The sequence below is a fragment of the Electrophorus electricus genome, chromosome 4 (assembly GCF_041902795.1).
Source record: "Electrophorus electricus isolate QZ-2024a chromosome 4, ASM4190279v1, whole genome shotgun sequence".
NCBI classification, from domain to species: Eukaryota; Metazoa; Chordata; class Actinopteri; order Gymnotiformes; family Gymnotidae; genus Electrophorus; species Electrophorus electricus.
The window spans coordinates 23,005,716-23,031,917 of NC_137500.1; the positions used below are offsets into that span (position 1 = coordinate 23,005,716).

At 47.2% G+C, this 26,202-nt stretch overlaps 1 protein-coding gene across 6 annotated transcripts in view; it reads right to left on the reverse strand.

Moving 5' to 3' along the window:
• trappc9 (trafficking protein particle complex subunit 9) overlaps positions 1-26,202 on the reverse strand; it is a 202,612-nt gene that overhangs the window by 120,088 nt on the left and 56,322 nt on the right. For all 6 annotated transcript variants that reach the window (XM_035521889.2, XM_081712791.1, XM_035521888.2 and 3 more), the window contains 4 exons: positions 19,883-19,968; positions 7,662-7,788; positions 6,874-7,006; positions 5,730-5,881 (listed from right to left, as the gene is read on the reverse strand). In XM_035521889.2, the coding sequence (XP_035377782.1) occupies positions 5,730-5,881; positions 6,874-7,006; positions 7,662-7,788; positions 19,883-19,968 (498 nt within the window). The remainder of the gene's footprint in view (positions 1-5,729; positions 5,882-6,873; positions 7,007-7,661; positions 7,789-19,882; positions 19,969-26,202) is intronic.

Genomic DNA, 26,202 nt, shown 5'->3' on the forward strand with positions numbered 1-26,202 from the left:
TATGGTAGCTTGCTAGTGATGGCATAACTAACGAGCCATGTTACTTAGCTTAGCTAGCTAGAGAAAGCTAGAGCTAACGAGCTGATTGGAGGACTTCAAGCCATATTCGCAAAATATGTAGCTAACTAGAGAAGTATAAATTGAGTGAAGCATGTTGAGATGGACAACAACAGATGAAACAGCCTGACTTGAATTTCCTGTCGAGTTCTAACATCTGGACTAGGTTTGGGTAACGTTAGTTAACTAGCTTGCTAGCGTTAATGCCATTTGGTCAGTGTAGCTTATATGCTAACAAGCTCGAACAGAACCGAAAAATGTTTAATAAATTTCGCCTCAGCTATAAGAAAAATGTTGGCGCTGACTATATATCCAAACTTCCAAAAAAGAGTAATACTTCCAGTGTATAAATATTAATAGGTCACGGTAAGAAGCTGTTGTTAAAATGTCTTTTAAAAATGACCTCAGTTGATTGAGTACATTTCTCTTCTCAGGATGATCGGTTTCCCATCCGTCTTCGCGTACAGTGAAGCGGATTTTCCCCCGTTCATACCGTAAGCATGGAAACGAATTCACGCCACAAATGTCTTAACTAAATTTATCAAAATATAGCTTGTTATCTTCACTAGATAGTTTGCAGATTTACAATCGGTGACTGGGCGACTGAGACTAACCCTGTTAGTCATGGGAATTTCATTTCCGCAAGTTTATACGTGTCTGAAGGGGAAAAAAGATTTTCAGATTTGAGTCAATTTAATACTTATTAATGCCTTAAATTTGTAAAATGTAATTTCAGACAAATTAAGACTTAAGGACCCGCGGGCACCCTTTACAGAACTACACAGCTAGGAGGACAAATAGAGTTAACACACACACATACAAACTCTCACATGCACGTACGCACACACACAGAGCATGTCCTCTTAAAGTAGCACTGAAGTGATCTTCATGCCCTTGTCCTTCACTGTCTACTGAAATGGAATAATATTATGTGAACTTATAAAGGTTTAGCTTATCCCCACAGACACCCCTTCAAGAGATGAAAACACACAGAGTGAAAAACAGACAGTACACACACCCTTATTGCTTTGTGTGGGAATGCACAAATACATGCAAGGAATAATTATTGTGCCACTGCTAAATAAATAAATATACAAGTCAAAACACAGCCGTTTAGTCTGCAGAGCCCGACCCTTAAACTAGTCCCACCAGTGAGCGGGTCTCTACAAGAACCTTCACAAAGGTTGAACACACGCAGTTAATGAAAGCAGAACTCGGGTGGAAATAACAGAACCCTGGGGTCCAAAACAGGGATCCCAACGGGTGGGCCATCTTTTCACAACGAAGCCAAATCACCGAAAAATACCTCATCAGAGTCTATACTCAGTAGAAAGCATTTGATGTCAGGAAAAGGTGGACATCAGAACTGCTGGGCTGAAAGAAGAGCGTTTCTGATCACTGTGAGACAGGGGGACGAAGACAGAGAGGTGTCCTCTCTCCGACAGAGATAAAGACAGTGAAGAGAGAGGGTGGATAGAGGACAGAGAGGTAGAGGAGAGAGAGAGAGAGAGAGAATAACTTCACCTCAGAATAAGTCTTTCTCAACAATTCACAATACAAAGGTAGATATTTGACAGACAAGCTCAGAAGGTAGATAAGGGGGGGATGGTCACCCCGTTCACCTCAGACTCTCCAAGGTGTCCTTCACTTTCTAACATCCAGATATTTCACCAATCAACAGGTTCACTGATGTCCAGATATCTACAACCTGACGGGCGCCTGCCTCTATCTTGGAGGGAGAGAAAGAGAAAGAGTGAGTGCGTGTGTGTGTGGGGGGGGGGGGGGGAAAGATAACTATCCCAGTAGGGGTCCTCAGTATGAGTGTTTGTGTTGGCTTCTTACTCTCACATCTCACCACTACAGAATCGGCGGTGCCTTTTTCTTGGCTAAAGAGTCCTACAGCTCTTCCCACTGAGTTCGGACCCCCTGCCTGACCCTGGAGATTTCAACCGCTGTTCTGCAAGGAGCAAGCAGCCAGAGAGAGCCCAGCAGGGGAGCTCCAGCAGGTCCAGGGTCACCGGGGCACACACTGAATGCTGTGAGCCAACGTCCAGCACGATTCCAGCTCACCAACAACTGTGTACAATTAGCATCTTTTTTTAAAAAGTCACAGTGGAAGTAGATAACCAACCGCTGCAGTCTCTCTGCACAGAGCAGGTCAATATGCCTTTTGGTTACTGATATCATAGAGAAAATGTATATAGAAAATTTTCACAAAGTTTTCATAACGCTCCATCTATATGCTCAACATGTTAACAGGACCAGCTAGGAAGTGATGCTAGCAGAGGTCAGCATTATGCAAATGAGATCACACCAACTGGTCCCCACTAGATTTAATCAGTAAAACGAATCGATGAGATCCCACTAATTAGTTTCCAGGTTAGTCAAATTAGCATGCTTGGGTGCAGTGTGCATTTAAGATGATTAGCCATTGTGACCGGTAAAACAGCTAAGGGCCACCAGATTCACACGGTTTAACGTTGAATGCTGGTCACCTGCACCCCGTCTCCTACTTGATTCCCATTCTAAACAACACGGTGGCTAATGTGTGCTTTTCTCCGAGATATTTAGGTTTGGTAGATATGGCTTCACCAATGAATCCTCAAAAAGTGCCAGACCATAAAACTGCGAGTTGTGCGTGTGTGTGTCCGTGTGTCTCCACGCGGACCTCTGTGAGATGTGCTGACATTTGTCCATGCGAGCAGGGCCACATTCAGTAATATTTCTCCCACTCTCTGCCTGTTCCTTTTTCATTAGCACTGTCAACACTTTGGCAGATAAATGTGACATGGCATTTACAGTCAAACTCTGCCACCAGCAAACTCTCATGCATTTGTGTGTGTGTGTGTGTGTGTGTGTGTGTGTGTATTATATATATCTGCTCCATATCTTTCCCTTACAGATTGTATTCTCCCTCTCTCATACACACACACACACACCACACTTTCTGATCTACTCCCTAATGCTCACTCCATCTTCTCCATGTCCCTAATCTCTCCTTCCATTTCCATCACTACAACTTTTCCATTTTATTTCTCCTACATAATAGATTTTTAATAAAAGCGCATTAGAGAATTTTCCTAGCCCTGCCACCGCCCCCCCCATATTAATATACATCGCAGTTCCCACAGAAATAAACACATCAGAACTAAAATCAGAGTACGCACCCTGAAGACAAAAGGTCTCTAAGCAAATGTCACTCCTGTCTTTGAGAAGGGAAAGATTTTTATCAAACCACTGAAGCGATCACGAACCTAAAATTACACCTCAGAAGCGTGACTGACGCAACACCGAACCGAGACCGACCTGAGGACAACCCAAGACCCACCCGAAGCAGTGAGGTAAGACCACCTTCACGCGTCTCCCCTGGGAAACGCACACCTTCACGCGTCTCCCCTGGGAAACGCACACCTTCACGCGTCTCCCCCAGGGAATAAAGTGGGGGCTGCTTCCTCCAAGTCGAACAAATGATCCACCAGCCACAGTTACCCAACAACCACCCATTAACTTGAGGTCCTACATTCTACACTGCAATTCTTAACCAGCATGTGTCAATAAGAATAAGAATAATAATAGAAGGAGCCTGATTTATTTCTGATTTCTCTGCTCCTCTCTCTCGCAGCAGTACCATCAGACGGCAGGAAGACTATCGGACACGACACTTGCGCTGTCCTTTCTTTCCAGCTCGTCTCGGCTCTCATCGCGCGGAACACCTCAAACCTTCGGCTCCCTCTACGGAGACCACGAAAGCGGGATGCGTTCTTTCCTTAAACAACACAACTCCAGCGTGCCGCCTCCTTGTCTGCGACGCTCTTGTGGCGCCCGCCTCCCCCCCCCGATCGGATTTAAAAGGAATTCGGTTCGCCGCGTTCTCCCGTCCTGCTGGGGGGAACGCAGAGGGGACCCGGCAGCGCTCGTCTGCTGACCCGCAGGCAGCGCGCTGGAAATAGGCCTTTTCAAACTGGACCTCCGGGACTCCGAAGAGACTTTCCCCCAAAAGGTCGTACTGAGAGGGAGTGGTGGCCCAGACTTCGCACTGGGTCTCCCTGCCTGTCCTTTGCCATATTCAGTACTGCAGTTAGCCCAGTTAAAGGCTTAATGTCAGCAAACGTGGAGCTTTACGTTGTGAAAAACAAAGTGCATCTCTCTCAGTACTGACGCCCAGGTCGAGCAGACAAGAGCAGGCTGGGACTCCTCTTTTCGACAACGCTCATCTCCAACGTAAGCTCAAATATCTTTCTTGGAGCTGGATCCCCAGTGATTTTGTAAGTCCACTGATCTCATAAGTGCATTTTCCTCTCGTACTGTCACAGACAGGAGTCTGTCAGTCTGTCTTGGTAATGATCAGGAGACTTGATCACTAGCAAAGCTAACTAGCAGCAAACCTCAGTGTTTGTCTTCAAGGCATGCACACACACACTTATGCACAAATATGCACACATGCATGCATACATATACATAGATGTGCACACACACACATGTACTCGCGTGTGGAAACACAAACATACATGCATACCACGCACAAGCACACTCACAGGCACAAATGCACATGTACACACACATGCACAAATGTCTGCATGCACACACGTGCGCGCACACACACACACACACACACACACACACAGACTCTCCATTGGTCCAATCTAAAGCCCTGCCACCTAGCGCTACTCAGTCTCTTTCCCAAGGTAACTTCAAAGACAAAAGGTAGTGTGTGTATGAGCACTTATATATAAAAAAAAAACAAAAAAAAAAACAAGTCAAAGGTTTGGACAGAGCTAATGGAATGTTAGGCTTTGGTACTGGTAAAGGCATTATAATCTAGTGGCTTATGCCTAAATGTATCTTTAAAATAAATTTTAAAAGTGAAAGTGTCATGGTGTCATGGTGTCAAGTGTCATGGGCACCCTGCAGGTGGGACACGCCCACTCACTCACGTGCCACTGTCCCAAACACCCTCTTAGTAACAGCCTCTTAGTAACAGCCCCTTAGTAACAGCCCCTTAGTAACAGCCGTTCCTTATTTGCCCTCTTCTTTCTGTTCTGTTATTTAAGCCCACAGGTGCCTGGAACAGTCCCCTGTACCTGCGCTCCAGTGCGTTAACTTGCACATCGACCCATTGCTGAGGAGGGGGCGGGAGATTGGAGGAAGGATGGCACCGAACACACTGATGCAGCAGCAAGTGAAAGGTGCGCGAAAGAGGATACAGACAGGACAATGAGCACTGACACACACGCGCGCGCATTCATAAACTTTATGTTTACTATTCTCATAGTAAGCCTGTAGACACACACACACACAGCAAACACTCAAATATGGCTAAAAATGTTGGTTAGTTCACACAAGGCAATTATTGCTTTAGACCTGCGTTTTACCTTCAAGCCTGTAAAAGCTGCATCACTACTCCACTGCTCACACACACATATACAGTGAGCTACAGTGTGCATATGTTTTGTCTTGAGAAGACCTCCTGTGTGTGTTTGTATGTAGGTTTGATGGTGAACATTTTGAGAGCATTACAGCATGTGTGTGTACCTTTGGTGGTGAGTGTTTTCGAGGAGACCTCCAGCATGTGCATATATGTGTGTGTGTGTGTGTGTGTGTGTGTACGTACCTTTGGGGCTTAGTGTTTTTGGGGAGACTTCTAGCATGCATGTGGGTGAGGGTGTGTGTACCTTTGGTGGTGAGTGTTTTTGAGGAGACCTCCAGCGTGTGCAGGTCCTCAGAGCCTATGTTCTCCAGCGTGATGGTGAGTTGTTGGGTTTCTCCATTAAAGAGCTGCAGGCACACACCGCTGGAAAGATCCTCACCACACATCTGTGCAGCCCTGTGTGAGCAAACACACCCATGCACGCACACACACACACACACAACCCACAGTTAAGACCACAGGAAGGTGGAAGGTGGAAACGAAAGAGAAACTGCAAGGGATAGAGACGGTACACACACACACACACACACACACACACACACACACACACACACACACACACACAGCTGTGTTCCCAAACACCACTTCACTTCCTGATTTCCACTCACTACTCAGTGGCAGACTGCCACTTAAGCCAATCTACAACCTTCACTGTACTTCTGTGCACTAATGTACGATAATTACAGTGCACATGGAGGCCATGACAAGGCTGTTATGTCAGAATATTCACAGAATCTGGAGAAGTTATAACACATGGGTCATATTAAAGTAGCCAGGCCCAGTGCCTTGTGGGACAAAGATGGAACCGGGAGGCCAGCAGACGTGCCAAGTCGTCTCCATCGCCTTTGAGCTGCTGCGCCAGACATGGACTACAAACCTCATCAGCATCAATGTGTTGAGATTTAATGAGGGCATAGACATGGACTACAAACCCCATCAACATCAGTGTGTCGAGGTTTAATGAGGGCACAGACATGGACTACACACCCCATCAGCATTAATGAGTTGCTACGAGTATCAAACATCCTTGTCATCTCTCTTCGGTGAGCGAATAGCTTTCATTTTGGGTTCTCACGCATGGTGGTTGTGATAAGTCTCTTATGTCTGAAATTACGAGTTGACAGTGTATCCTGTAAAGGTTGTGCAGTTTACACTGCTGATGTCACACACTCATTAACATAACCCTGTGGGTTTACTGATGGCAGAGCTGCCTGTTCTAGACACTAGAACACTCTCTCCCAACTTTATTCGGGCGTACTCGGCGAATAGACTAGAATTTTTAACACTCCGGACCGGTCTTTTCCCTCCACCTTAATTCGCACTGATTCACGAGAGGAAGAGGAGAGGAAAGAGGGGACGAGGAGAGAGGAGCGTAAGAAGAGGCGTACCGTGGTAGGGAGGTGCTCAGCTGGAGTCTGGGGAGAGAGGGCACTACTTCCACCATGCAGCCGCTGGACTTCACCCCGACCAGGCTGTCCAACAGACAGTCGCTGCTCACGCCAAACACAGATGTCTGGTACCCTGTGAACACACACAGTCGTGCACACATGCACATATACTTTAATGCACTTGCAGTCAAGCTTAGGGTTGCAACACAAACACAGATTAACTCAAGCAGAGTCGTTTATCTCTCAGCAGACACATTGGACACAAATGCTAACGTTGCACATACTAAATGACTGTCGCTAATTAGCATAATGCTAATGAGGCCGCGCTGACTGGCGGTAATTAGCATAATGCTAATAAGGATGTGCGGACTGCCCACTACCTGCTTTCATTCAGCATTAGCTTTTTTTTTTTTTTTTTTTTTTTCTTTTTTTTTTTTAATTAAACTGCTGCTTTAAACTTCACACCAGCGTTCCTAAATAATTGAATTTAGGACCAGTGAGAGCTGTTCAAAGAGCAAACAAAGACCTAACCATTTGAGCTTTTTAATTTGTTGTTTTTGTTTGTTTGTTCTGGGAGAATTTAGTGTTTTTCTTCCAGAATGTATTGCGAGTTTGTACTTAACATTCTGACAATAACTGTAATATTTAGCAATGTAATTATACAGCCAGACATTCGCCAAAGTCTTCCAAAAACTCTCTATATGATATTACTCATTACAACAAGAATAATGATGGTGACAGGAGTTAACGTTACCTGGAGCGATAACTGAGGTAAGTGTTAAACTCACCGTTGACTGTGATGTTGCCTGCAGTGCGTGGGACGCCCACCAGAGTAACAGGGTAGAGACCAGACTCAGCAGGTAGAGAGAGAGCAGCAGGGAGAGACTCAAACTCCACTCCGGACGTCAGCAGACCCTGACAGACAGACAGACACACACACACACACACACACACACACACACACACACACACACACTATGAAGAGATAACATTACAAAACATTTAAAAGTATTGTTTTGTTATATAACAGTGCTTATTCATCTGATTTCTGGAGGAACAGGTTAACCCTTCACAGTCCAAGAACAGTGTCTGGGGTATTAATGCGGAGAGACAGAATTTCCAGGTTTCAACATGGAAAAAATGTTTGTGTTCGTCCAGTAGAACGCTACAATCGCCACAGTTTCATACCGTGGTGCTGTTTAATACTACTGCAGCACAAACGTTAATAATGTCTTTAATAATTTCAGTGGCCAACTGAGTGAGGCAGTGGCACTGAGCAGTGTAAAGGGACCCAGCATATCCAATGTCTGCAAGAACAGTTGACGCTCTACAGCGCCCTCTGGCCATCTGGAGGAATGGTGCAGGCCAGATGTGAGTGTGAGCTTAGTGTGGGGTGTACACGGACATTAACTTCAACACCCATTCACACACTTGTGTAGGAGTTAACTGGTGTTTTGGGGGGGTTTTGCTTTTTAAATAACTATATTAAAAATAGAATGCAATTTGATAACAAATGGAGTTTTCAAAGGAAAGAATGTACAAAATTCTGGTGTTATTAAATCATAATAGCACTAAATGATTACACTATCAGCAAGTTTTTGATTAATATTACATTTTCAGCCTCAGTACAAATAATTTAAAAAGAGAAGACATAAAATATGGCTTAAATATTTATTATCAGAAGTTACTTGCCCTTGTGAAGCTGCTAAATACCAAAATAATTAGCTACATGTAGCAAAAAGGAAAAAATACAAGCTCAGTTCATGGTACCAAAGAGAGAGAGAGAGAGAGAGAGAGAGAGAGAGAGAGAGAGAGAGAGAGAGAGAGAGAGAGAGAGAGAGAGAGAGAGAGAGAGAGAGAGAGAGAGCGATTTGGCACCGTCTTGAGCTGTAATGCTGATGTATTCCACAGATAACACACTTCGGGTAAATGAGCACGAACAGTTCTCCTCACCCGTCTCCTCAATCAAGAAAAACAAACCAAAGAGAACAAAGAGAACGGGATGTAACAGCTGTAAACGTGCTGCTTAGTTGAGCCGCTATTAGCGTATGTTCAAGTGACTCACTTTCTCGACCTCAGGTAAATACCTCTCCAGTTCCCAAGGTTAGCCTGCGTGCTTTCAGAGAGCTCCTTTCTTAGCAAGGTCACACACATACACATACACATACACATACACACACACACACACACACACACACCCCGAGTATGGTGGCCTACAGTGACGCAGACAGCCCTGCCTTTATAACACACACACACACACCCCGAGCATGGTGGCCTACAGTGACGCAGACGGCCCTGCCTTTATAACACACACACACACACACACACACACACACACACACACACACACCCCGAGCATGGTGGCCTACAGTGACGCAGACGGCCCTGCCTTTATAACACACACACACACACACTCACACACACACACACATACCTCTTCTCAGTGAAATCTCAACTAGATAGCAGAAAGCAAAGGAAGAAAGTAGACAATAGGAGACAGAGGGAGGAGTAGAAGCAGAGATGAAGATGGGAAGAGAGAGAGAAGCAAAAAGTAATATAGAGTGAAGCGGAGAGAGAGCGAAAAGAGTGAGAACGAGGAGGGGGAGCGTGGGGGAGCAGAGAGAGGGAGGAGGGGGAGCGTGGGGGAGCAGAGAGAGGGAGGAGGGGGAGCGTAGGGGAGCAGAGAGAGGGAGGAGGGGGAGCGTGGGGGAGCAGAGAGAGCGAGGAGGGGGAGCGTGGGGGAGCAGAGAGAGGGAGGAGGGGGAGCGTGGGGGAGCAGAGAGAGGGAGGAGGGGGAGCGTGGGGGAGCAGAGAGAGGGAGGAGGGGGAGCGTGGGGGAGCAGAGAGGGAGGAGGGGGAGCGTGGGGGAGCAGAGAGAGGGAGGAGGGGGAGCGTGGGGGAGCAGAGAGGGAGGAGGGGGAGCGTGGGGGAGCAGAGAGAGCGAGGAGGGGGAGCGTAGGGGAGCAGAGAGAGCGAGGAGGGGGAGCGTGGGGGAGCAGAGAGAGCGAGGAGGGGGAGCGTGGGGGAGCAGAGAGAGCGAGGAGGGGGAGCGTGGGGGAGCAGAGAGAGGGAGGCAATGAGGAACATGTGAGAAGAGAGTTTTCCTCCTTCCCCTTCTCTCTCCTTAGCAGTAGCAGATAATCAATCACTCTAATCGCTACATGATCAGCGTGCACAGAAATCTCTCCCAGCGCACAGCATCCGTTACCCCGTCAGAAACCCACTCCTGGTTCACGGCCGCGCCGGACCGGGGGAGAACGCGCCAGACGCTCATCGGCTCGAAATCTGGGGAGGAAGACAAGGAACAGGGGGAGGAAGAGGAGGGCTTGGGGGGGGGGCACGTGGGTAGCACCACATCCCCCGTACAGTGGGTCATGACCCCTATACAATGCTCTAAGGAAGCAAACTCCACCGTTCCCAGCACAGCCAGCCTACACCCCAACATAACGGGATTTGCACAGCTTCAATCATATTACCCAAAATGGCATCATTAGGTAAGAGCCTTGGACCCCGGGGGGGGGGGGTTGTTCAGCCTCACCGCACCCAACACGCAGGTTTAAAAATCAGTCTGGGAGTGGAGAGGCTGCTTTTACGATATATTGCAACACTACATACCCATGCTTATTACAGATTCAATAAATCTTTTTCAATGGAGTACTACAAGAAATGAATACAGGGGTTAAAAGAAGAGACTTCTTATTTCTTAGCCTGAAAAGGAAGAAGTTGTATGGGATCAGTGTCACTGAAAAAAAAACAAAACATCTTCCATACTACAGATTCAGGGGGCAAAAACAGACGCTGGGAACATTTACCTAGCAGTGGCAAGCAGTCAGCCCACTGCAATTTAATTTGTTATACCAGATAAAAAGACCTTATTACAATATTTTAATGATCCCTGCATTAGTTTGACCAAAATATTCAAAAGGATCATGTGAATGTGATGATTCATCACAACACCCACATAAGACTCAACAGGAAAGTCTGATCAGGATGCTCACAGCACACAATCAGTTTCCTTCAGGATCAATAAAGATCGATTGATCTCTCTCTCTCTCTATCTCTCATATGAGATCACTTCTACAAAGGCCAGTACTGTCATAATGAAGAACAAATGTGTGCCCCACCACACCACACTTCCTCACCCGTCGCAGTCAGGTGCAACTCCACAGACAACATTGCAGATGATTGGATAACGAACCACTCTGCTGGCTTTCCATTGGTCACCTTCGGACGTTTTGTCGCGCGGCCGAGCACGATCGGTCACGACCGGAGCACAAACCCGCGCGGAGTGGTCATTGCCATTTTGACGAATCTGCGATATGCACACGGTATTGTTTATGAATCTAAACTAGCCACACTCCAGAAATCCATAGGCGTGTGAGAGAGCTTTATGCCCTGGCAGTACAGTTACCACGGTCATGAGAAATGGTGGTGGGACAGAAAAGCTTACAGCAAGGCACAAGCATTGCGTTTCTACTGCAGTCCAGCGAGGTCATGTGGTCAGGAATGACATCATACTAGGACAAAAGCAGCCTGGCTTCTCTCTCTCTCAATCTCAGCCATATTTGGACCCATGAACCGATACAGCAGGCCATGTGGTGTCACTAAAAGATGCTTCGAAAATCCTCAGAGCTGACAATTATCCACATATGCATAGGTTAACCTGAGCTTTCAGCTGATGATGCGCTAAACCTGCGCCTCCAGCTGATGATGCACTAAACCTATGCCATAATAGATTTAAACTCATTATCATTAAATTAACATGCAGGTGTAGGTTTCCCAAAGAGAGAAACACACAAACACTCTATTCAGATTGGAAAGTTTGTCAGGGGAATTTATCTATTTGTTTAAAATTCTCATTTATAAAACTCTCATTTCTGGACAAAAATAAAAGTACCACAAGAGAAGTGTGTTTGTAGTGGGTTTTGTTTTCTACAAACACAGATGTTTGCATCATGCGGTAATATGCATAAAGTTATATCCTGATTAATAGGTGATCAGCGTTTTGACCACTTCCACGTGGGTGATCACAGGCGTGTATGCAGACAGGACGAAAATGATCAGACCACTTCCACGCGGACGATCGTGGCATGGCCAATTCGGATGGAACTAAAATCGCAGAGTGGCACCTGTAAAAACAGGAAATGACCCCGTGTGCGCTGAACCCAGCGTGAGCAGTGTGAGGTCAGAGGCTCCTCTTTCCGTGCCTACACATTTATGAGAACGTGAGCACGGAGGCGTGGTCAGACCTGGGCCCGGCTGTGGAGAGCATCATTAAACCTGCCTCCTCACACTACCAGCAGCGCCCTTCCCTGAAAAACAGAACAATAACAGAGGGACCTTTGGGGGGGTAGCTGGCCTTTGCAACATCGACAGTCTTTACCAGGATATCACAGTCCAGTTCCACTTCCATAAGGAAATAAATGTTTTCCATACTGAGAGTTCATTGTAGCCACCCTGCACTGAATGAAGCCCTCAACCTGTGATCACCCAACCAGGAGATGCTCAGAGATGCCACTCAAAGACTCAGAAGCATTATACAAAGGCACTTCGCAGGGGAGATCCAGAGAGGAACAACAGAGGGGTTACACAGAGGATTTACACAGAGGTGCTACACAGAGGATTTACACAGAGGTGCTACACAGAGGAGCTGGAACAGAGGTGCTACACAGAGGAGCTGGAACAGAGGATTTACACAGAGGTGCTACACAGAGGTGCTACACAGAGGAGCTGGAACAGAGGTGCTACACAGAGGAGCTGGAACAGAGGATTTACACAGAGGTGCTACACAGAGGATTTACACAGAGGTGCTACACAGAGGTGCTATACAAAGGAGCTGGAACAGAGGATTTACACAGAGGTGCACACAGAGGATTTACACAGAGGTGCTACACAGAGGTGCTATACAAAGGAGCTGGAACAGAGGATTTACACAGAGGTGCACACAGAGGATTTACACAGAGGTGCTACACAGAGGATTTACACAGAGGTGCTATACAAAGGAGCTAGAACAGAGGAGCTATACAGAGGAGTTACACAGTGATGCTACAGGCGCTTCAAAGCAAGAGGGCTTTTTTCTCTGCTTCAATTTTGGAAGTTCAATTTAAACTGAATTAAGAAAAAAAAATTCATTTGGATTCAATCAATTTAAAAAGTAAATTGAACATCCCTATTTTTTTTCTCTCCCAGTCAATTAACGCAAGTAAAATATGGAGCCACAACCACTGTTCTGTCCAGCCCCGAGGGGACAAGCAACTCATAAGTCACCTCAGACCAGCACTGTCTGGCTGTCTCATTTTCCCTCAGACAAACGTGTAGTTTTCACGAGGAAGATACGTTGTGCTGAAACACTAGTCAGTGCTGAAATCAGCGCAGGAGCAGAGAACAGCGTGTGGACTGGGTTGCGTCTGTGACAGCCAGGCTTGTCACCTTGAAACAGCTGCACATGCCAGCCACTACCAAACATCACACCATTCAGCCATCAGACACGAACCATACGTGATGTCAGGAACGGCACGCACACAGGTATGCACACAGGTATGCACACAGGTACGCACGCACAGGCATGCACGCACACGCACGCACGCACGTCAGTCAGGTGTTTGGGTTAGGGGCCTAGCCTCCAACCGGCACTGTCTGACACCAGGGGTCTGTGCTCGCCGGAAGCAGTCTGGCCCTGCCTGTATGCGCCAGTGCCGGCCCAGCATAACCTACTGAAAATACCTCATTTGCATCCTCATTTGAAAAGGTTAATTAGCTTGTATGCTGTGGCTCATGCCTCTGTCTGAGGGAGAAGGGTGTCCAAACTCAGCCTTTCACCTGTGGCAGCCTGCTGAAAAGACATCCTTTATTCTTCTGCTTCCTGAGGTTTGTCTGATATAATAATGGGTCCTCAATGTACAGAAGCTAAAACACAAGCAAAGGGAAAAAAAAACAAAAAAACACAGCCGACAGCTGCTGAGGTAACCCACCAGCGCACCGCTACAGAGAGAACAGCGAGAAACACGAGCTACCTGCGATACAACGGATTCAGGTTGGCAAAGAAGAAAGCACAGCTGAGTTTAAAGAATACCTGTTGGATGACAGACACGAGACGCGACAGAAAGCACCCCTGCTATGAGCGCAGGAAAGGTTCCGATTTCACCCACCAGTCAGTCCAGCCATTCGAAAGGCTTCATCCCACGCGGGCCCTTCCACCACCTTGCTTCTCCTCGCAGAGAGCACTCAGCCTCTAGTGGACGCACCGGGGATCAAGGGGACCCATGTTGCGGAACTCCTGAGGATTCTAGAAGGACAGCAGCGTTCCACCTCCGTCCCCCACACAGCCCTCAGCAGGGCCTCCTCCTCACACTCAGGCAACGTTCTGCCACACAACCTACAGGAAGTCCCACAGCGACGCAGCCTACGCTATAGCCACAGCTGTGGTGACTGAACCTCTCTCAGACCAACAGCGCATAAATCACTCAATGTACACACCCACATTGCGAGACGGTACATGCAGAGGAAGTGGGAACTATGGAAGCTTCAAAACCCAACATCTAGACCAACACTGAAACAACTAGTAGTTCAGTATTCCAACATCGATAAGAGGCGATTACTGTGACAACTATAGATCGTTGAGGTCCAACACAAATACTATGACAAAGGGGAGATATCATCATCATCATCATCATCATCATCCCCACACCCTGAAATTGGCAACCAAGACCCAATGAACACCGGAGCCTCTAAAAAGTCGTAGCAGACTACCAAGAGCAAGTGAAGCACCTGAAAGGCTGCTGGAAGATGCAAATTCAACACTATGGACGATCACTGTGGCATCATTGTGGCTGAGTAGGCACATGGCTCGGTGCATGTTTGGAGGCATTGTCAAGAACACTAGAGGAGCCAAGTACCAGCTACTAGTGCATAAGACTGCAAGACCATACAGACCAACCAGTGCACCACCTGGATTGACTACAAGAAAGCCTATGATTCAATGCCCCACACATGGATCCTGGAATGCTTGAGGCAATATAACATCAACAGGATTCTAAGAGTCTTAATCAAGCACTCAATGGGGCTGCGGAAGACAACCTCAGAGGCCAACTTCAGACCAATAGCAGGAGTCACTATAAAGTGTGGTATTTACCAAGGAGATGCCCTGTCCCTGCTGCTGTTCTGAATGCCCACAGTGAAATCACCAAGAGTAGCTACAGAATGGAGCAATCATCAGCCAGCTCCTCTGCAGGGATGACATCAAGCTGTATGCCAGAAATGAAGGAAGCATCAACTCACTAATCCATCTCACCAGGATATACAGCAATGACACCAGAATCGGATAAGTGTGGTTGGATGGTTTCAAGGAGAGGGAAGGTAGCTACAACAGAGGGGATCACACTACCAGAAGGTAACATAACAGATGCTGAGGGCAGCTACAAGTACTTTGGAATCCTACAGGCAAATGGGAATCATGAAGAGGCCACAAGGAAAGCAGCTGCAGCCAATTATCTACAAAGAGTGAGGCAAGTCCTGAGAAATCAGCTGAATGGGAAGAACAAGATCTGGGCCATCAACACCTACGCTCTGCCAGTCATCAGATACCCCGCTGGCATAATACGCTGGCCTAAGGAGGAGATTCAGCATGTATCAGACTTGTGTAGCATGTTGTTTTTATGTTGCACCATGGTCCTGGAGGAACATTGTCTCGTTTTTGTTGTGTACTTGTATATAGCTGAAATGACAATAAAACCTCTTGAACTTGAACTTGAGATGGAACCCACCAACATCAAGACAAGGCCCATCAAGACCCTCACAGTGCATGGAGGGTTTCATCCCAAATCCAGCACTCTGAGACTGTACACTAAGTGCAAGGTGGTGGGATTAGTGAGCATGAAAGCTACTATCCAGGACGAAACATCCAAGCTCCATGAGTAGGAGTAAGCCAGGAAGATGGCCCCATGTGATGAAGTGCTTAGTGAGTACCTCACACAGGAGAACCCTGAGGCGGATGGGAATTAGGAGAAGCAGGAACCATCACGGGAGGATAAACCCCTGCATGGAATGTACCACCGGCAAACAGTGGAAGAGATTGATGTGGAGAAATCTTACCAATGGCTGTAGAAGGTGAGATTGAAAGACAGCACGAAGGCACTATTCATGGCAGCAGAGGATCAAGCTCTGAATACAAGATCAATGGAGGCTGGGATCTACCACACCAGGATGCAGGCTGTGCAAACATGCCCTAGAGACAATCCAGCACATAACAGCAGGTTGCAAAATGCTAGCAGGTAGAGCGTACATGGAACGCCATAAACAAGTGGTATACAGAAACATCTGTGCCGAGTATGGGCTGAAAGTTCCGAGGTCACACCCACGAAGGCGGTGGAGAATGACTAATGCTAGGATCCTGTGGGACTTCCAGATACAGACAGACAAAATGATAGTGGCCAACCACCCAGACATGGTGGATAAATAGCAGAAGAGGGTCATAGTGATGGTTGTGGCAATCCTGAGTGACAGCAACATCAGAACCAAGGAACACGAAAAGTGGCAAAAAGGCAACAACGGTTGCCATGGTACTCGGAGCAGTAGGGGCTGTAACCCCCAAACTGGGAGAACGGCTCCGGCAGGAACAACATCTGAGACCTCCATCCAGAAGAGTGCATTCCTGGAAAGCGCCAAGATGCACAGGACCCTCAAGCTCCCAGAGGACCCCAGTTTGAAGGAAAAAGAAACTGCCCAGAGGAGGGTTAGGGTGAATTTGTGTGTGTGTGTGTGTATGTGTGTGTATGTGTGTGTATATATATATATATATATATATATATATATATATATATATATATATATATATATATATATATATACATACACACACACACACACACACACACACACACACCTCTGTCCGAAACGTCCTGTTTCTCTGAGAGAGAGACAGACAGAGAGAGATCGCGAGCAAGACAGAGACAGAGAGAGATTCCCATCACCTCAGTGAAGAGGAGGGCTGCATGATGAAGATGTGTTCTGACTACTGTGACAGGGAGCTGGCTCTTTGCTCTGGGGGGGGGGGGGGGGGTCTGACCTCAGGGGCATCACCTGGGTTCAATGCCAGGTGCGGCTGCTTCTCTCCGGCGCCACTACAGGGTGACTGTGGCACTAAGCCAGCAGACACAGCGCAGCCTGCAGCAGAAAAACTGCTAGTGCACTAGTGAAGTTTCTCATTTTGTATTTGGACGTAAACAATATGACAGAGAGCCACACCGCCACCTCTCCTCTCCTCTCCCTCTCTCTCTCCTCTCCCTCTCTCTCTCTCTCTCTTTTTTACCATCTCTGGCTCTCTGTCACACTTTGCTTGTTTTAAGTGTATTTCCTCCTTCCATCTCATTTATTCGTGCAGTGTCGTCATCCCTTTTGCTTATTTTCTCTCTCTCTTTTACACACACACACACACACACACACACACACACACACACACACACACACACTCCTTCTGCAGAAGGACACATCTCTGTGCGGGGAGAGTGTTGCTTGTGCGAGCGTTAAAAAGCAGTGCCCTTTAGGGTCTTTCCATTCAGTTCTGCTCTGTGTGTGTGTGTGTGTGCACGTGTGTGTGCACACATTAGTCACTGCAGAAAGATGGAGGGGTTTGTTCACTGTAATCATTAATACATTACAGCGCTGGGTTTTGGCCGTCAGAGTCTTTAGCAGGGTAATTAAAGAGAAGTGCACAGATACATCAACAGACACAGTCAACGACTCACCCAAAACCCCAGAGCTTAGCGGGGTGCATTCTTCCCCACCACCTTTCTCCGTCTGTTTACCCCACTCTTTGTCTGTGTCATTACCCAGCATCCAGAGAGTCAGTGCCAGTTTAAGCAGGCAGGCCAGTCCACTTGCACGCAACGGGTTTCTGCGGCAGCACATGCAAAGGTGAGGTCTGATTAGGGTTTGGTCTAGGCCAAGTCCCTCCAGAGCCACAGAAACGGTGAAAGTGAACTGTAGTTTAAACTGTAGTTTAAGTTCGTTGAACAGGCAAATGAGGACATTTAAGAGCTACAAAGTTAAAGCAATAAGTAAAATAATAAATCGATCAATTAAATAATAAATCAATTCCTCGCTGTGGGTCAAAATAAAACCCCCACCACCACCTCATCTCTGTATTTGTGTTTCTCGTTCCTCACCTTCTCATCAACCACACAGAAGATTACTGCCTACCCTGCAGTCCTGCTCATTCACAAACACGGTCTGCATTCTCAGACGCGGCCCTGCAGGAACTAGGGCCCTAGCAGCAAGGCCCCTCCAAAGCAGAATTGCTCTAAACTGCATATTCATTAAGACAAACCTGCAGAACAGACGAAACCTGTGATTTTGCTCTTTAGAACGATGCAGTCTTTCATAGATCCTGCTAGTAGCTTAGTAAATTTCACCATGTTTTTGTGCACACAAACATTCAGTATACCCACTGGGTCTGAAATTCCAGACAAAGCCAAAAGGTCTCACACACACACACACACACACACACACACACACACACACACACACACACACACACACACACACACACACACACAGAGAGAGCTCAGCCATTTGACTGCGGTCAGCGGTCATGTGTTTTTGTCGTTGCTATGACAGTAGTTACCATGCAACGACAAAGCAAACTTAGTCAATGGTCCTATCAGTCCAGCACCTGCTGCGGTGGGTTGATCTTGCAAATACAAATATTCCAATGGAAAGAAAATGCATTTGATTAAGCCATTAAGCACGAAATGTTCACATGCTACATAAATCAAAAACACAACACCCACACTGTATGTGTGAGAAGCTTTGTTTAGTACAGTCAAGCAGAAATGTACAGTCAAGCAGAAATGTACAGTCAAGCGAATTTGGTCACTAGGAATTTGGCACTGTTGGAGATTTTTCGAGTAGTTAAGCAGGCTGCTGTGGCCGTGTTACCAGCAGCTAGAGCAGCCTGGTCGGTAGAGACCTTCTCCAGAGCTGAGGCACTCGCAGCACTCGCGCATGGAGGATCTTAATGAGTCTTCTCCAGAGCTGAGGCACTCGCAGCACTCGCGCATGGAGGATCTTAGTGAGTGTTCTCCAGAGCTGAGGCACTCGCAGCACTCACGCATGGGGGATCTTAGTGAGTGTTCTCCAGAGCTGAGGCACTCGCAGCACTCACGCATGGGGGATCTTAGTGAGTGTTCTCCAGAGCTGAGGCACTCGCAGCACTCACGCATGGGGGATCTTAGTGAGTGTTCTCCAGAGCTGAGGCACTCGCAGCACTCACGCATGGGGGATCTTAGTGAGTGTTCTCCAGAAATAAGGCACTCGCGGAACTCATGCATGGAGGATCTTGGTGAGTGTTCTCCAGAGCTAAGGCACTTGCAGCACTCACGCATGGGGGATCTTAGTGAGTGTTCTCCAGAAATAAGGCACTCGCGGAACTCATGCATGGAGGATCTTGGTGAGTGTTCTCCAGAGCTAAGGCACTCGCGCATGGAGGATCTTAGTGAGTGTTCTCCAGCGCTAAGGCACTCGCGGAACTCACGCATGGAGGATCTTAATGAGTCTTCTCCAGAGCTAAGGCACTCATGCAAGGAGGATCTTAGTGAGTGTTCTCCAGAGCTAAGGCACTCGCGGCACTCACGCATGGAGGATCTTAGTGAGTGTTCTCCAGAGCTAAAGCACTCGCGGCACTCGCGCATGGAGGATCTTAGTGAGTCTACAGCAGTGCTGAAAGCATACATGTGCTAGCATTGCAATTAAACATATTATTAATATAAGGGCTAGTGAACTTGAATTTGACACATGGTATAAACTTCCTTATTTTATGTATATGGGTAAAACGTCAACCACTTCCCAGTAGGGGGCAAGTAGTGTTAAATGTTATATATAATATCTGAGTGACAGTGGCCATAAGCAGGAATCAAACCCACAACCTCTGAAGTGTAAAAGCAGGGATCAAACCCATGACCTCTAAGGTCCTACCTAAGGTCTCTCAGGTGTGTGGCTGCGTACCTTTGCTTACCATGTTTTCTACGCGCAGTTCAAATGGCATGGGGTTATACACCATCAGCTGAACCTCACACACATCTCCCTGTACCCACTGGAAATCTGCAGGATGAGAGATGAGAGAGAGAGAGAGAGAGAGAGAGAGCACGAGAGCAAGAGAGAGAGCGCAAAATTAACTTCACAATCAAAAATTCAATTAATGACTTATACCTTTAAAATGTTCATTTTTTTACATTTATTAGACACCTTGCGTACCCGATCCTTAACTCTGCACATTAGGCAAGGCCTGAGACACACACGGTCCAGAACTCTCTCTCTGAAAGATTACAGCTCAGAGTCAAAGCAGGGCTGGTTTCACCCAGCAACCAAGACCCTGCAAACATAGGGTACCATTTCACAAAACTAAACAAAAAGTGTCCGATGAAGGTAAACCAGACTTCGTCTTGGAACTGGTACCAAAACCAAAAATAAACAAAAATGTTATCCAAACAATGGTAAATCACGTTATTTTTGCCCTTCTACCCAGAGTTGTGAAGGGCTTTGGCCCTGGTGGGCCGCTGTAGCCTTTTGAATTCGCAGCCAGTAACGTCACAGAATGGGCCAAAATCCAGTTAAGCATCTGTACACAACAGCTGGGAGACTGCATACACACCCACGAAGGCTCCTGCGTCATCATGCTCAGTGAGCACTTCAATTACAAGGGCTCTCTCTCTCTCTCCCTCCCTCCCTCCCAACGAGGGAGTAGGAGACCTGGCCAATCAAGTGGTTTGCCTCAGGGCCTCAGAAAGGAAAGCAGTGCCTTTCATCCAAGGCCGGCAGCGTGGGCAGGACCTCCACCTGGCCGGACCACTGCTCGCAGCCCCAGGGGATTCTGGGAAAGCCAAGGGATAGAGGCGTGTCCAAGGGGCTGGTTCATTTTGCAGTAATTCCAGTAGCAAAGAGACTGCCATGCACAGGCCAGCCTGACGGTGGGGAGCATGGAGGCGCGTACATGGAAAGGAGAGACAGTGGGGTTGGAGACATGGAGGCGTAGACATGAGAGGTGGAGACATGAGAGGTTCAGACATGGAGGCGTAGACATGGAGATTCAGACATGAGAGGTGGAGACATGGAGGTTCAGACACGGAGGTTCAGACATGAGAGGTGGAGACACGGAGGTTCAGACACGGAGGTTCAGACACGGAGGTTCAGACACGGAGGTTCAGACATGGAGGCGTAGACATGGAGGTTCAGACATGAGAGGTGGAGACATGGAGGGATAGACATGGAGGTTCAGACATGGAGGTTCAGACATGAGAGGTGGAGACATGGAGGTTCAGACATGGAGGTTCAGACATGGAGGTTCAGACATGAGAGGTGGAGACACGGAGGTTCAGACACGGAGGTTCAGACATGAGAGGTGGAGACATGGAGGTTCAGACATGAGAGGTGGAGACATGGAGGCATAGACATGGAGGTTCAGACATGGAGGTTCAGACATGAGAGGTGGAGACATGGAGGTTCAGACATGGAGGTTGAGACATGGAGGTTCAGACATGGAGGTTCAGACATGGAGGTTCAGACATGAAGGTGGAGACATGAGAGGTGGAGACATGGAGGTTCAGACACGGAGGTTCAGACATGAGAGGTGGAGACATGGAGGCGTAGACATGAGAGGTGGAGACATGGAGGCGTAGACATGGAGGTTCAGACATGAGAGGTGGAGACATGGAGGCATAGACATGGAGGTTCAGACATGAGAGGTGGAGACATGGAGGTTCAGACACGGAGGTTCAGACATGAGAGGTGGAGACATGGAGGTTCAGACATGGAGGTTCAGACATGAGAGGTGGAGACACGGAGGTTCAGACACGGAGGTTCAGACACGGAGGTTCAGACACGAGAGGTGGAGACACGAGAGGTGGAGACACAAGAGGTGGAGACATGAGAGGTGGAGACATGGAGGTTCAGACACGGAGGTTCAGACATGAGAGGTGGAGACATGGAGGTTCAGACACGGAGGTTCAGACATGAGAGGTGGAGACACGGAGGTTCAGACACGGAGGTTCAGACATGAGAGGTGGAGACATGAGAGGTGGAGACATGAGAGGTGGAGACATGAGAGGTGGAGACACGGAGGTTCAGACACGGAGGTTCAGACACGGAGGTTCAGACACGGAGGTTCAGACATGGGGGACGAGGACAAGGAGATGGAGCTGTAGTATTCACAGCCATAAATCAGATAACTGAAAAATACTTTCATACAGTGGCTGACTGGTCTATAACAAAAAATAATCTGACTCCGACACAGACACACAGACACACACACACACACCTCGAAAAGGAGTGACAAACACAGCCCCAACACACACACAAACACTACATTGAATGTTTTCCTATTCCTGTATATTTAAGAATAGCACACCACTGCTGTTACTCCCTGGAATCTTCTATAGGTATCAATTCTAAAACAGCAACCACAAACACTACAGCACACACACACACACACACACACACACACACACACACACACACACACACATATACAGCAACACCTTCATTCCACCTGCATTTCAGAGAGAAGGGCAGTATTTTCACACATGCACTAATTGGTCCAGATTCAAAAATCGAGTGTGAAGGGAGCACTAGGTAGAAGCGGATTTACTGGGAATGAACCCCAGCGCACGTACCTGTGGGAAATCACACTGCATGCCAAACGAGGAGTCTGTATATGATAAACCTCACGAAACAGGCAGGGCATGGAGAGCTGGGTGGATCGCTGCATTAAACATGACCCTGAGCCAAGCCCTCGGAGCATCCACAGTCAGTTCCCACCGGGTATGCCGTACCCACAGATACAGTCTATGTTGCCATGCACTGATCCAGGAACTGTGATCACGAAACACACCTGGAGGAGAGCGGAGCGTCGGGAGTGTTGGTGTTTCATTACGGCTGGTCAACCTGCTACATCTGGGCCTGGGCAGTTTATTAGGGAAGGATTACGATTTCTGAATGTGCAATACAAAGATAAAGCAATAAAACAGAGAGAGAGAGATCTAGTCCTATACACAAACGTTTAAGCTAAACAGGGCTTGGACAGGTCATCTCCCAGAGGCACAACAGGACCACCTATTGATATTAAGGAGGCATATTAAGTGAGGCTCTCTGAAGAATGAGATTAGGGTCCTGCGTATCCCACATATCCCGCGCTGCAGTACCACTCCGGGGAAACAGCGGGAAGGAGATTCTCAAACAGAACTCCCTTAGTCATATGCATCCATGATAAAATTCCTACTGTGCTGTGTATACAGTGGTGTGAAAAAGTGTTTTCCCCCTTCATGATCTTTTTTTTTTTTTGTTACATGTTTGTCGCACTTAAATGTTTCAGATCATCAAACAAATTTAAGAGCTACAAAGTTAAAGCAATAAGTAACAAAGTAGACAAAGATAACACAAGTAAACACAAAATGGTTTTTAAATGAAGGTTTTTATTATTAATGGGAAAAGAAATCCAACCCCCCCCCCCCCCCCCATTAAAACATAAATGAACTGTGGTTTATCACATCTTTGGAAAGCTGAGTTCAATTTCTCTAGCCACACTAAGGCCTGATCACTGCCACAATCAAGAAATCACTTAAATAGGACCTGCCTGACAAAGTGAAGTAGACCAAAAGATCCTCAACAGCTAGACAGCATGCTACGATCCAAAGAAATTCAGGAACAAATGAGATACAAAGTAAGTGAGCTCTATCAGTCTGGAAAAGGTTATAAAGGCATTTCTAAAGCTTTGGGACTCCAGCGAACCACAGTGAGAGCCATTATCCACAAATGGCAAAAACATGGAACAGTGGTGAACCTTCCCTGGAGTGGCCGGCTGACCAAAATTACCCCAAGAGCGCAGCGACGACTCATCCAAGAGGTCACAAAAGACCCCACAACAACATCCAAAGAACTGCAGGCCTCACTTGCCTCAGTTAAGGTCAGTGTTCATGACTCCACCATAAGAAAGAGACGGGGCAAAAATGGCCTGCAGAATTCCAAGACAAAAACCACTGCTGAGCAAAAAGAACATAAAGGCTCGTCTCAGTTTTTCCAGAAAACATCTAGATGATACCCAAGACTTTTGGGAAAATACTCTGTGGACTGACGAGACAAAAGTTGAACTTTTTGGAATTTGTATGTCCCGTTACATCTGGCGTAAAAGTAAAACAGCATTTCAGAAAAGGAACATCATACCAACAGTAAAATGTGGTGGTGGTAGTGTGATGGTTTTGCTGCGTCAGGACCTGGAAGACTTGCTGTGGTGAATGGATCCATGAATTCTGCTGTCTACCAAGCAGAAAATCCTGAAGGAGAATGTCCGGCCATCAGTTCGTGACCTCAAGCTGAAGCGAACTTGGGTTCTGCAGCAGGACAATGATCCAAAACATACCAGCAAGTCCACCTCTGAATGGCTTAAGAAAAACAAAATGAAGACTTTGGAGTGGCCTAGTCAAAGTCCTGACCTGAATCCGACTGAGATGCTGTGGCATGACCTTAAAAATGCAATTCATGCTCAAAAACCCTCCAATGTGGCTGAATTACAACAATTCTGCAAAGATGAGTGGGCCAGAATTCCTCCACAGCGCTGTAAAATACTCATTGCCTGTTATCGCAAACGCTTGATTGCAGTTGTTGCTGCTAAGGGTGGCCCAACCAGTTATTAGGTTTAGGGGGCAATCACTTTCACACAAGACCATGTAGGTTTGGATTTTTTTTTTTTCTAATAAATAATATTTGTCTAATATTTAATATTCGTTTGACGATCTGAAACATTTGTTACACAAAAGTGTGAAAACACGCAAAAAAATAATTTGATATCAGGAAGGGGGCAAACACTTTTTCACACCACTGTAACTGCCATAGCTAAACCTCCTGCATCACGTCCCCCCGCCCTTTTAGTGTCAGTTCCCACAAGCTAGCAAAGACACCCATGTGTGGTGCGTTAGCCGCTGTCCTGTCATGATAAGAGCTCCATCTCCTTTCCTCTGAGATTCGTGAAGCAAGCTGCCACTCACACGTCGTACAACATGCTTGGCGGAGAGTGTTTACTGCCCAGTTCTGCATAAAAGACCGGTCCAACGCTGACCGACAGGTCCAAACAACACAGTAGGGAGACCATCTCTACCCAAACCCTAGACAAACGTGCCCCTCTGGAGGCCAGCACCACACAAACCCTAGACAAACGCACCGCTCTGGAGGCCAGCTCTACACAATAGGCGTTGCTACGTAGGACAGAGATATCACCTCTGCAATCAGCACTGTGGCCATGGGCATTATTGTTGCTATTGTTTAAGCAACCGATGACCATTACATTCCTGCCAATAGACACCAGATATTTGCAGGTTTTATCAACATTATCTCATTATTTCTTAATCTTTTATTTCTTGTGTCTCAACAGACATCAGGGCGTCGTACTGTCAGACAAGGTCCCAGTGTTAGAACTTCCTGCTATGCCATGAAAGTTCTTCTTGGGGGTGGGTGTCCACGAGTCTCTGGAAGCACGTAGGAGTGGAGTCAACTCCACATCCCCTGCTCACCTAAGGGTGGGGGGGGGCAAGCCGGAACTAGGCCTGGCCAAATGGATTTATACCGATATCACTATAAATTTACATGTGAAACAGAACATTTTTAATCACTATTTGATTGAGGATTGGAAATTGTCATTTTAGACAAGAGGCCAAATCTAGCAATATATATATATATATATAAAAATTGGAACAAAGCTGAACCAAATTAGAACAAAGTCTCCCCTCCCCTCCGAACATTTAAGTTCTCTCTGTAAAAACGGAAGGTCTTCCACCCCCACCCCCCACCTCTCTCCTCATTGCTGGTCTCATTCATCTATGCCGGAACAGGAAAGGACCACTTCCAAACTAAAGAACCGTCCCAGACCATTAACCCTCCTTTCCCAAATTTTCCTGTTGGCACTGCACATTCCGGTAGGTGTTCTCCAGCTCCTTATTCATCATTCGACTCATGCAATTCATCACTCCAGAGAACATGTTCCCACTGTTCCAGAGACTGACGGCAGAATGCCTTACACCACTACAGAAGACTCCTGCCTTTGCACACGGAGATCTCAGGTGTGCAGCCGGAAACCTGCGTTTTGAAATTCCTGATGCACAGTTCTTGCAGCGAGGGCCTCTGCAGCGCGCTGCGCAGCAGAGAGGAGGTGATTTTTATGCACTACACGCTTCGGCGCTCGGCCGTCCTTCTACGAGGGTTTGCGTGGTCTGCTGCTTCATGGATGAGCTGTTGTTGCTCCTAGGTGTTTCCATCTCATCATAATGTCCTGTGCGCGCGCGTGTGTGTGTC